The sequence below is a fragment of the Triturus cristatus genome, chromosome 12, assembly GCF_964204655.1.
Source record: "Triturus cristatus chromosome 12, aTriCri1.1, whole genome shotgun sequence".
Taxonomy (NCBI): domain Eukaryota; kingdom Metazoa; phylum Chordata; class Amphibia; order Caudata; family Salamandridae; genus Triturus; species Triturus cristatus.
The window spans coordinates 602959354-602972837 of NC_140595.1; the positions used below are offsets into that span (position 1 = coordinate 602959354).

A 13484-nucleotide genomic window follows, 5' to 3' on the forward strand; every position below is an offset into this window, starting at 1 on the left:
GATTAGTAGCTATAGGTCTACTGCTGGCCATACGCTGGGTGGCGATGAGGTGGGCCAGAGGTCCAGTCCCCACCCTGGCAGAATGGCACACCGATATGGTAGTCTGCAGCACTCAGTCAGATATATACAAATTACCAAAGATAAATCTTTATTGAACCAACTGGCCAAAAATCCCAATATCACATTTGTCAGTGCGGACAAAGAGGGAGCGCTTGTAATTATGGATTTGGCACATTACAATCGTAAACTGGATGAACATGTATTAGACGCAACGACCTACACTATACTCGAACTAAACCCCACTTCACAAATACAGTCTATTCTTGTGAGCATTGTGGATAAAGCAGTCCGTGATGGCACCTTAGGCGAAAGGGAACGCAAATTACTTATCCAAGATTTTCCAATATGTCCGACCTTGCGCATGTTACCTAAGATCCACAAAAATCTTGTTGACCCACCCATGAGACCGATAGTTTCCACCCGGGGCTCTCTCCACGAGCCAGTGGGGAAATATCTTGACAAACATCTTCAACCTCTGGTACAACGAATGTCAACTTATGTCAGAGACACCTCTGATTTTTTGAACATACTCCAAAACTTTACACACGAGTGGGGAGATGACATGTATTTCTGTACCATTGACGTTACGGCCCTTTACACTTCCATTCCACATAACCTGGGAATAGAGACTACTGAATTTTTCTTACTCCAATCCCAAATGCAACAAGATTTGCAAATCCTGTTATTGGAACTCCTTCATTTCACCCTTTATCACAGCTATTTCTGTCACAACCAACAATTTTTCTTACAACTCCATGGCACTTCCATGGGAAATTGCGCAGCTCCCTGCTACGCGAACCTGTTCATGCACAAATTTGAATTGGATAACATCATTAATACCGACCCATGGAAATCACATTAATTACTTTATCTTCGTTACATAGATGACATCTTTTTGATTTGGAGTGGCCCTAAACACATACTCATAAACGCCATTGACCAACTCAATCACATTGATGAGAGATTGAAATTCACATTCAACATTCACAAATCTCAAATCAATTTTTGGGATGTATTGATATACATCAAGGACAATCGCATTGAAACCAGTTTATACAGAAAGGACACAGACAGGAATAATCTTTTACACTTTTCCAGTTTTCATCAACCCACACTCAAGAGACACTTACCATTTTCTCAACTTCTCAGAATCAAAAGAATCATTTCAGACCCCACACAATTGTCTGATCAAGTTTCAATCATGGAACGTCGTTTCCTAGATCGTGGATACCCTCAACAAATTCTCACCAATGCCATTGACCGTGTATCCACTAAACCCAGGTCTCAGTTATTGAGCATCAAGAGAAATATCAAAACTTCTTCAAGAGCAGTCATTGTCTCTAAATTTTCCACTGAGAGTTTAAATGTCAAGAAAGTTATTCTCAAACATTGGCTCATGTTGCAGTTAGATCCTGACTTCAAAAACATCTTCTCGGACAGACCCCTGTTCGTCTATGAAAGAAGCAAAAATCTTATGGAGTTACTCAAGCCACAGAAATCTCCTGATGTAGCATTGACATACAAAGGCACTGTGCCTTGTCACAACTGTGGCAATTGTAACAATATCATCAAGGGGCATATCACTCAGCATCCAACACGTGGGTTTAACATCAAGCTTTATGTAACAGCAACGTGTGATTCGAAAAATCTTGTATACATGCTGAAGTGTCCTTGCGGCTTGGCATACATTGGTAAAACCGAAAGAAAAATTAAAATCCATTTGAACGAACACAAGAGTAATATCCGCAACAAAAATGCCAAATCCGCCGTAGCGATGCATTTCAATGACTACAAACATAACATCAGCCAATTAAGGTTCTTGGTATGCAAAGTAGTACCAATTAAAGAAGGCAGAGACAACTGAAAATTCTTACTCCAAAGAGAGACTGCTTGGATTTATCGAATGAACACACTGGTACCTCACGGACTCAATGACCGCGTTGAATTTAGTTGCTTTATGTAAAGCACCTCAGTTCTATGTACTTGAATCTGGTTTCTTTCAAATTTACTCTTCATTCGGTTCCTACTTTTACAATGATTACCTGCTCTTACTTGACCTACTCGTTTTTACTATATTAGGTTTCATCACCCTTACTTTTATTTTTCACTTTATCTTTATCTTCACTGTGTCTTCTCTTTTTCGATCTGTTTTTACTGTCATCCCTTTTTTACTGTAATTTTTTAATGCAACTTTATTGTAATTTTTCAATAACAGTCGTTACCCTGGTTGTGATTTTTTCCTTGTTCACTATTCTCTGTACAAATCAATGTCGTTATTATTTTTTCACTTTTCAACCACAACAGTTCTATTTTATCAATTTTGTTTATCGATACGATTGTCTTCACTATTCTACCGTTATTGTTATCGCGTTCACCTTTTTAATATGGCCGCCATAGGAACGGTTCTTTACACACGTCCCTTTTCTTTACACACCTCCTTCTTCACTGTTTATAACTATCGGCTTCAATGTCCGTCACGTAATCGTTTTCTCCAACGGGAGCATGCTGGACGCTCTCTTTGGTCTGGTGCAGGTACGTTTTCTTCAACTTTATCACCGACATTACTTCCCTCACGTGGGGTTTAATTTATCGGACAGCAGGGGTTAAACTTTGCACACTTGCGATGTTAATACAACCACTACGTCTGACAGTCACTGTGTCAATACCACAACGGATCTGGATTCTCTCACGGGTTGAGGCTCGCCTATTTTTTCATCATCTTTTTTTTCTTCATCTTTTAATTTCTTGTTCACTATTCAGCTTAATTCCATTAATCTCTTATAACTTTATACTTTTTTCTAATCACACACGATCGTAAAGCATGATCAACAGTCATCTTTAAATTGACAATTATTTTCGCTTCGATTTACTCCTATTTTATTACATTTTTCCTGACGAAGGGTATCTCATACCCGAAATGCATTGGGGCTAATCCTTCAGTTGTGGTTTTTGAACACGTTGAACCATTGGAATGTTTATACTATTGAGATCCTCATGACTACAATGAAGATCATCTTCTAGTGGATAAAAATAAAAATACAAATTCTACTTCTTTGAAATACATTGAATCATTCGCGACTTATAGGCTGTGCTACAGGAGGGACACCACACTTGGTCGAGTGGTGCAACTAGCTCTTGGATTCTTTCGCCTTGGTTTAGGGGACGACTCCTCCCAGCACGCCTTGAATCTCCAGATTACAGCGTAATTGTGGCACAACTTAGGTGTGCGTGGTAAATAACATTGTTCATTACCCTTTTCGCTATCAGAAGTGGACCATATAGATGTGAAATGAACGTATTGCATAAAACCCATGTTGCATGAAACCACGGCAGAGGGCATTGTGTCAGATGCTTGTGAGGACTGCAGGATTTTGCCCATCTTCACTATCACTATGCTGAATCATGATGTGATGATCGACTATGGAAATTGATATATATTCTCTTGCGGTATCTAGTCGATTGATATGTACAATTTATTTCTCTAATAAAAACAATTTTAAAAAAAGGTTAACTAGCGACTTGCACTGAAGTTGTAATGAAGCGTTCAAATCAAAACGTGGATTGACGTTTTGTGGGGGTTTTCTGAAAAATCCAATAAAATGGTTTATCTAATGAAAAAAAGGTGGCTGTGGCAGGAAAAAAGAGTAGAGACGGGTACAGCATCTCAGTGGTGCACAGCAGATTCAAATTCAAAGTAAACCTGCTTCGACAGTGAATAATTGGACGAGTTGAAACAACGTCTTCAGCATCTCCCATAAAAACACCACAGTAGAGGTCAAGAAATTGTTCGGGTGAGACATCTATCCTCAAAGTTAGCATCTCTTATGTCTTTGAGGCAATACTTACTCCTGCATCAGAGGTTGTTAAGGTAGAAGGTCATCTATTAACAAACATTGACTCCTTCATATTTCATTTGAACACCATCTTAGGAAGACAGGTTTATTTATCCCACAAGAATGGCAATCCAATAAACTTTGGGACACAAATGCCCACGAATATTACATAGAATTCTATACAGTGCCCAAATATCAGCCACCAAGAGAGTAGAAGACAAATCAACATCTACCATTATTTCTAGAAATTGCTACTGCTAACTGCTACAACTAGAGGATTACACAACCATGCAGGATATCAAGGATGTTCATTTTCACAAACCTATGCATCAAACTTACTGCAAATATCTATGGTTGAAAACATTTTCTATTGAAAGTCATATCCAACATTAGTTACCAAATGTCTCTAGGTGGTGGCTGTACACCCTGCCAAATGGAAATACATGTTTACTCATACTTTAGATGAATAGCTGGCAATTCACATGTTTCACAACAACACTTCTCAAACAAGTGAGATCCTTCACCAGTTGGTAGTCATGATCCATGCCAAAAAACTATATTTGCAATCTCAGCAAACTAAAGTATTTCTAGAAATCTCATTGAATTAGGCCTTGGCAAAAGCCTACCCTATCCAGGAGAGTGCTGGCATGTCAAGATTAGTTCCTCTTTATTATAGAATGCATTCCCTCGTGTAGAAAGGAAATTAAGTCCTAAATGCACACTTGCAAATGTATCTGTTACAGGAGTGAATTAACGCAACAGTGGTCATAGGTGACTACGGCATGGGAAGATCTAGTTTTGGTAGACCCAAAGTTCAGCACAGCTGTAAGGGACCATCAAAAAGGATGCTTCCCTCAGAGTTAGTATTAGCATAATTCCTCCGTTTAGGTCTAGGAAGACAAATTATTCTTATGTGGTACCTGAAAGATCCTATGTGAGTTCCATGCTTCATAATATCTATGTGACCCCGTTGGCAAAGCGAGTGGAACCCTTTGGATTCGAGATCCTGTCTTATGTTGATGATACTCAACTAGTAGTATTGGTAGGGCAGGCCCTTGAAATAACAAAAGTTAGTTCCCAGGAATGGAAGTAGCAACTTAGATGAAATAAAATTGTTTACAACTTGATGGAAGCAAGACCAAGTTTATGCTGTTCAGCAAAGCCAAGAATTTGTTGCTGTAAGACTAGTGGACTTCTGAGCTTGGATCAGCTCCCTATCCTAAAACTGTAGTAAAGAATCTTGGTATCCTTCTTCATGATGACCTCACTATGGCAAACCAGGTTAATTTAACCTATGGCACATGTTTTGGAATCCTCCATATGCTCAAGAAAGTCTTTCTATTGCTCCCTATCGAATGCAGACAGGCCATCCTACAAGCACTTCTAACTAGTCGATTAGACTATAGTAAGGCACTCCTGGTAACGATCAATGAGTCACTCGTAGCCAGACTACATGTGATTCAGAATACGGCAGCCTGCTTAGTCTATGATATTCCTCCCTGCACATCTTCAGGCCCAATCTTAAGATGTCTATACTGGCTTCCCATAAGAAAGTGCTATATATTTAAGCTTCTCTGCCATGCCCAAAGAGACCTGCGTAGGAAAGAGCCGGCCTATCTTCAGTCTCTATAGTAAAGTTTTACCATCCATTTAGGAGTCTTAGATTTACAAGTTCTGCTATGACATATCCTCGTAGTATCTGAGCAATTCGCAGGGGAGGCCACTCCTTTTCCGATGTAGCTCTGTATCATTGGGACAAGCTACCTTTTAAAATTTGTACTTGCCAAAATGTCATAACTTTCAAAACACTTTTAAAGACCCGGTTGTTCGAAGATATTAGTTGGATTATCCCTCTGGTGGAAACCTGGCAATGGGATACTCCTGAGAGAGTGAGCTGTTGTACATTATAAATGTAAATTACAGGCTTTTCAGAAAAAACTTTACAGTAAGATTGTTCTAATTTTAACTAACAGCATGACTGCCGAGTATTACTGACAGGCACAAGGAGGCATACATTCATCACAGTTGTTGCAAATTACGCAGGGTATGACTTCACACCCACTACATCAACTTGCAGAACATCTCCCAAGGAAAGACAATTAATTCCCAGAGCTCCCATGCAGAAACCATTAGGAGGTGCACAAAAAGGAGACCAATATCATGATGCTAGAAAATTATTTCAAAAAATGATGGACTCTGAAGGTTGACCTGTTTGTGACAAGCTCCAACAAAATTGGCCTACCTAGGGCTACAGATTCCCATAACACCTGTTCTATGGATAGCTTGGTCAGGTTTTTTGGCTAACACTTTTCCCCTTTTGCCTCTAATCCTGTAAATTGTGCACACAATTAGATTGGTATAAATGATTGTGGTCCTTTGTGCTCCTATGCTGACCAAGCAGTTATGGAATTCAGTGCTACACATTTCTGTGCATCCATGTGTAAAACATACACTGCGGCAAGAAACAATTGCTGCATCAGAATCCAAAAATCCAGTAATTTCACTCCTGAAATCTTAGAGTTTTGGTACCTTCACCTTTCTGACGAGTATGTGACCGTTCTGAAGAATCCTCAATGACCTACAACCAGAGAATGCATTGCAGCTAAGTGGACATGTTTTGTGTATTGATGCACAGCTTTGCACACAAATATTTTAAAGTGGTTGCACAAGATATTCTAAAATGCTTTTTACTCTGTCAAAAATCAGGCTTAGCATATACCTGGATACGAGTACAATTGGTGTCAGCCACTGCTTCCTTGCAAAACGGGGTTACATTCCAGTCAGAAAAAATGTTATGGGGAGATTAAAAAAATATACCACCTTGAGTAACCCAGCATGCTTGCGGTATTGATATGTGGTCCTATCCCCTCAAGGGCTCCAACTTTTGAACCACTGCATTCTTTTACAGTTTGCTTCTTACATCGAAGTTGGTATACTTGGCAGTGAGGTACAAGCCTTATCAAAAAAGTGTTTTTATGTGTATAAGGGCAGAATTGTCTCATGTACTCAACCATAGGTTCTTGCCGTATGTTGCTTAACAATTCTGTACAGATCAGTCAATTCAGCTTCCATCTGTTTTCATAAAACAACAGTTTCTGCATGATCTTTATATTCTTTTGATGTCAGAGCTCTCATTTACTATGTTGAACTAACTTGTATACTATGAAAGACTACGCAACTGTTGGCTTTTTTTACCGCACTTGGGAAATGCTATTTCCGGAGAACGAACATCAAAGTGGCTTGCAAAAATATATCTATGTCTGCTATTCTAAAGCAAAGGGCAAGCTTCCAGGTGTGCCAAAAACAGTTTACTCTTTCGAAAGGGGCTACCATGACTTTTCTGTGAATAAACCATTAGCTGATATTTTCAAAGCCACAACATGATGATCAGTATACATGAAACCAAGACGACACTATTGTGTAGGCATACAGGCAAGGAAGGAAGTTCAGTTTGGACAGATAGTTCTAAAGAAACTACAGATAGTTCTAAAGAAACTTTACCACAACCTCCTTTACTTTATGCAAGCCTTTGCTTTATAGGGGAGTTATACTATTTTGCAGTCTATGCGCAACGTGTGATCTACAACAATACATGCTGTAAACGGAAGCCATTGCTTTTTACTTGTTTGGCACTCAGGGTGTTGTAGATTCAAATGAGCCTTCCCAGATGCAAGGAATTAGAGGATGGCCTATTATTAACATTATTAGTTATTCTTCTACACTGAAACTCAAACAGAAACAAACTTCTCAAGGGAAAAAATACAACAAACTCTAACCTGGAGTTTGTTTCCTAGTGCAGTGTGGGTTTGAGGCACATGATCACAAGGCATGCTAGAAACCAAAATCATTCTTCAAGCAAAAATATTTTGTAACATTCTGTACTCTACATTAGATGACAGGAGAATACATAGCATGTAATCTACAACACTAAAGGCAGCAAACCGAGAATTACAAATAAAATGTGTTTCTGTTGGGCATTGAGCTATTGAAACTGGGATGGTGGGGCGCTGTGGGCTGCTTTTGCTCTCTTTCTGTTCTTGCTTTTCAGTTTCTGTCGCTTTTAGTTAATTTCTTTCTGGCAGGCTGGCTGTCCTTATTTGACCAGATGTGGTGGCCGTGTCTTCCACAGTAGAGTTTGGGACTTCAGATTGGCCTTCATTTACCTTTTCGACCCTGACCGACAGACCTCACTGCACTATTGCTCTGCATGTGAGCATTTGTCACCCATGCAGTTTTTTGGGCAGGCAGCTTCTGATTGTCAGTATGCCTACCGTACGTTGCCTCTTGGGGCCTCTGCTGTTTCTCTGTGGAGTGCCAACTAATTGAGCCTGTATTTGTAGGCCCCCTTCTGTAATTGATTGATTCATAATCCTTATGTGTTCTGTATGTATTGTTACACCCATGCTTAATTTAAGATCAGTGCTGAATTGGAACAATAGGTATAGATAAACAACAGGAGAGAGAGGGAAAGCAACTGGAGCCACTCTTAGTCCCCCTGAACAATAATGTATAAACAACAAAAGAGTGTATCCAACAGAGGAAGAGCTAGCAAGAGAAAATCACTGTGATTTTCTCTTGCTAGCTCTTCCTCTGTTGGATACACTCTTTTGTTGTTTCTACACTGAATTGGAACAAGCCGTAGACAACAACCTTGTGGCTTGAGGCCTGCCATTGACCTAAGCTGCCACCCCTTCCAAAAGTTTCCTCTAGTTGGTGAACATTTTTTGAGCAAGATTAAGATGTCAGTCAACTTTGTAAAAAAGTATTAATTCAGAAGATGAGTAACTGGTTGTTGTGGTTCGTGGGATATTTTACATTTGTGATGCTGACCCATACTCCCTGCCTTAATGTGGGCTATATATTATTTGCTGGGGGTGTTAAACTAATGGTTGCTAGAGGGCACATGGAAGGATGAGGTGTAAGGATAGAAGAATCCATATTGCATAGGAGAGTTGTACACATAAGTAAGTCTTGCCAAGCTAGTCAGTTTGAAATTATATTTAACAGAATGCGTATCTGCCCCTGCTAGTACTTTAACTGTAAATACTATGTCATTTGAAGCAATAGTGCCTTAACTGTTTCTCGTTTGTTTGTCCAGCAGATGAAGATGCATCTTCGAGTAAAGGAGGCATTACAAACTGTAATTGGAAGAGGAATGTAAGTTGTGGTGGCAGGCATGTTCTTGTTTAAACATGATTGTTTATTCTTAAGAACCGCAGCTAAAGATGACTTGCTATTTTTTCTCCTGCAGAAGTGGACAGTGGAAGAGAGTGAGTGGCTAAAGAGTGGTGTGAAGAAGTTTGGCGAAGGAAACTGGATAAACATCCTCAGAAAGTACCCTTTTACCAACCGTACTTCTGTCATGCTTAAAGACCGTTGGAGGACTATGAAGAGATCGGGACTGGTGTGAATGTCCACTAGAGAACTATGGAGAAATTCACTACTGACTATACAGTTGGATTATGTGCATTGATTTTCCTTGTGTCCATATGCTGAAAGTGACCTAGACCCATATGCATTTTTGAGATTGGCTTGAGTTTAACAGTCTCTGGGTAGGTAGAGGATCTACTGTGGTAGGGAACAAGGAGACATGTTTGCACATGGCAGCAGCTTTATTCTCTAGATAGCAACCTTTCTGCAGTGTTTACCTACTTGCACAAATGATCAGGTTCCACCCTGGAATTTCATATGCATCCATTTACACAGGAGTAGGTTCTCCAGCATGCCTGTTTAAGATGAAAGTAAATCTTTGGCTGCCAATACTTCCATTCCCCATCTTCATGAATTCCCCTTGTCATTTATTCCCTGGTGAGTATTAAAACCCTGCTTCCTTGCAGCATTTTTCCTCGTTCCTCTTACCCAGGCATGTTAAATACTTGATGCTTCTATAAAAAATAGGGACATGAAGTACATTAAGCATTTATTGCGTCTTAGGTGATTTTTGTCTTGTTTTCTTTCTTTCTGCATCTTTGCTCACAGTTTATTTCACTTTTTTTATTTAAGTAGTCAAGTCAGCAGAAGACAAAATGTAATGGAAATTGTGTTTAATGTCATTTTACTTGTTAATAACCTCCTTGGACATCTGAATGAAATGTGTAAGAGATGGCTGCTTCAGAAACAAAGATTTAGATATGCTATGCTACATCTTTTGAAATGAGTAAGCTAGTACTGCTAGCTCGATCCACACCCTGGAATCCTACAGTGACGTACAAGAGTCCTCCTGTGTAGTGGAGTGTATTACAAATATGAGCCACACCAGCTAGCCTTTTAAAACAGCTTAATGTGTGAATGAAAGGATTGCTGGCGCACATAACTTTTTGCGTTTACTAGATTTTCTTTTCCTTTGCAATGTCAACATAAATTTTGTAGGAGGAAGTACGTTTATTTTTTATCTGAGACAGGTAGCTGTGGATATCAAGAATTATACTTAATGTTTCATTTAAGAGTTTGCTGTTGACATATTGTTCTAATTTATCCAAGGCGGCGTGGTTTGCAAAGGTGGTTCATGGATCAAACAAGTCATCCTTGCATTTAAGATGCAGAATCCTTGGGCTGACCAGTTCCACTGCTATTAGTAGCAGCACATCATCTATTTTGATCATTTGACGACAAAGTCGAACTTTGTAAGTAGTGTCCAGGCAAACTACTGAATCTTTATATCTCAGAGCAGAAGCTACGAGGTGGGCACTTTGACCTAATATTGTCCTTTGCTTTATTGAAGAATGCCAAAATCCATGAAGAAGAAAGCGCCTGAAGTCCAATGCCAGTCACTCTTTCAAAGCCCTCAACTGTGGACTTTTAGAAAAAAAAATGTGTGTATGTTATTTTGATGTGATTGTAATACTTTTTCTCTGCAACAAGGATTTTAGGTACAAATAAGATTCGATCTACATGATGTGTGAGGAAGGAAGGGTGATTTAGTTATCAATCAGGTTTAATTTAGGGGGTGGGTAAGGTGCATAATAGTCTTTAAAGTAGTCCTCCTTGCACATCTGCCAGTCTTTTAGAGTTTCTATATATAGACGTGTATTATGTATGTGAGTGTACACATAGAGTTGTGCGCTCTCTCTAAAGGAATGATGTATTTACATGCATGTGTTTTAAAAAACAACGATCTATATGTTTGCTTTGCTTTCCCTTCGCTCTTTCACAAGTTTTATATTTGGAGAAAATGTAATTCATGACTAATCTATAGAATATTTTTTATGCACTTTGCATTTTAGGAGATGTAATTTGAACAGTTTATCAAAAACATGTTTAAAGCTCAAACTAGATGGCTTACTGATGCAGACTAAGAAATACTAAACGTAAAAACAGAAAAACAAGATACATGAATCTTATCCTCTAGGTGTTATACATTGTTGTGTGTAACTAGAAAGAAGCACAATGTTGAAGCCCATGACCCAAGATGAGTGTCGATATCTGCTGGTAGGTTTGCTTACATTTAGTACTTTTTAAAAATAATTGTTATTTTGTATGAATCACTTGACATTAAGTCTGCGTTAACTCCCAGTTGCTTTCGCTTTATTTTATTTTCTGGCTATGTTAATCTTTGTGGCTTTAACCACGGAGATCTTTTCCAAAGATCACTGCAAACATTTTAACAGTTGTTTGTTATTAAATAATTAAAAGAGCTGGATTTCTTCTTTGCCTACAATATATTGGGAGTATGCTTTATGGGGTAAGGAGCATAAAATAATCCTAACAGCAATAGATTCTTTTTTTTTTATATTAATCAGTATTATTTCTTTTAGACTAGCTAAATCACACATTTATTTTTCCATTAGTAAAATGGACAGTCCATTTCTTTTTAGTTTGAGTATCACAGAGGTACAAAGGCTAACATATAGTGGCATGTGACTACAACACTATTGTCACCGATATAAAATCTACAGGAGAGACATGTACTGTCTAAGACACTTTATCAAACTAATATATAACAAAATAAGCTTCTGCACTACATGAGGTTAGGAATAGGTGCTGGCTGGCAAACATCATGCATCCACACCCCTTGGGTTCGATTAGTGCTCTCCTTTTGAGGAATAGCGTTGCACTCACCATCTAACCCAATCGGATAAACCATTTACACCTTATAAGGCACTAGTTTTGCCCCCCGTACCTTTCCCCTAAGAATAAAGGTGAGCATCTCTCCTCATCCACCCTCTGGATTTTTTTGAAAATTCTTTTTATTGGCATTTGGTAATATAAACGTACATTTATCATGTTGCGCATAAATGACTGTAACGGATACGTAGCAAGGTAGACCATCGGTGATATCGAGATTACTTTTACATCTTGGTCGGTATGAATGTGGTCTGTGGTGTAGCAGGTTTGTACCAGTTAAAGAAAAACTAGGGGGAGAACTGAACTGGGGAGTGCCATGGGGTTCGTAGTGTTTGGGTTAGGCGTATACTATGATTCGAATATTGCCTACTCCATCGTGCAGCTACTATTCGCCTTGGAGGGAGTGGGTATGCGGGCTGATATGGAGTGCTGTTGAGCGTTCCTGCCGGGGGAAGATAGACCCGATGGATCTGAGGGGAGCGCGAAGGGTTGTGGAGGGGGGTCTCCTAACCCGGGAGCCTGTGCAGTGTGAGGTTGCATGGCGCCGGGGGTATTTAAGTCGATGACTGGGGTCACTGGAATCTGGGACTGTCTAAATTGGTGCAGCAGGAGCGCCCATTCTAGGGCGATTGGGACCTTACGGATACCTTTTGGCTTCTTCCTCCCTGATTGCATCTTCCTCGGCCACCGCCCATTTGAGAACCGCCCCCACCCATGCCGCGATCGGAGGACCCGATGGGGCCCTCCAGTGCATGGCTATACAGCGTTTGGCTAGTAGGTGGGCTAGGAAAACAAAGCGCATTGGTATTTTGTGTTGTTTCCTCCGTCCCAGGATGCCGAGTGCACAGCCCTCCCAAGTAGCCAAATGGGACAACCCGGTGAGATCCCTGAGCGTTGAGTGGATAAATGACCAGTAGGTCTGAATGCCCGGGCAGGTCCAGAACATGTGGGAGAAGGCTGCGTCTCCTGCCTGACAGCGAGGGCAGAGAAAGGTCGTGTCGGGGTAGAAGCGTTGGAGGCGCGCTGGCGTTAAGTAGGCCCTATGTAGAATGTGAAATTGTATGTTCTTAAACCGAGCGTTCCTGGAGACTTTTTTCGGGAACTCTATTGCTCTGTCCCACTCGTTATCGGGGAATGATCGCCCCGCCTCTTCCTCCCAGAGGGCTCGTAGAGATCCCAGCGATGGGGGTGTCAGTTCTCTGATCGATTTGTAGAGCCATGTGGTGAGATGGCGGCCCGGTCCCATTCGCAAGATTGTGTGGAGAACGGGGTGAGTGGGAGGTTCCCCCAATGTGAGATCGGAGTATGGTCGGTAGCAGCCGAGAAGTTGTCGGTGGAGCAAAAACTGTCCTGGGGGTAGGTCACAGTCGCCCATAAGCTGTCGATATGGCCGGAGCTGTCCCCCTTCAAACAGTGCCTCCGCCTCAGTAATGTCTCTAGACATCCATTCCCGAAGCATGGCAGAGCTAAAGAACCCCCTATGTCTGGGCCAGCCGACTAGTGGCAGTAATGGTGTGTATGGGGGGC

General features: G+C 40.5%; 1 protein-coding gene across 5 annotated transcripts in view; it reads left to right on the forward strand.

Moving 5' to 3' along the window:
• TERF2 (telomeric repeat binding factor 2) overlaps positions 1-11532 on the forward strand; it is a 454983-nt gene extending 443451 nt beyond the window's left edge. For 2 of the 5 annotated variants that reach the window (XM_085638741.1, XM_085638739.1), the window contains 2 exons: positions 8992-9050; positions 9145-11532. In XM_085638741.1, coding sequence (XP_085494867.1) covers positions 8992-9050; positions 9145-9303 — 218 coding nt within the window. In that variant the 3' untranslated portion in view covers positions 9304-11532. The remainder of the gene's footprint in view (positions 1-8991; positions 9051-9144) is intronic. The other 3 variants (XR_014972240.1, XR_014972241.1, XM_085638740.1) reach the window with 3 other exon arrangements.
• Positions 11533-13484: the final 1952 nt, after the last annotated feature.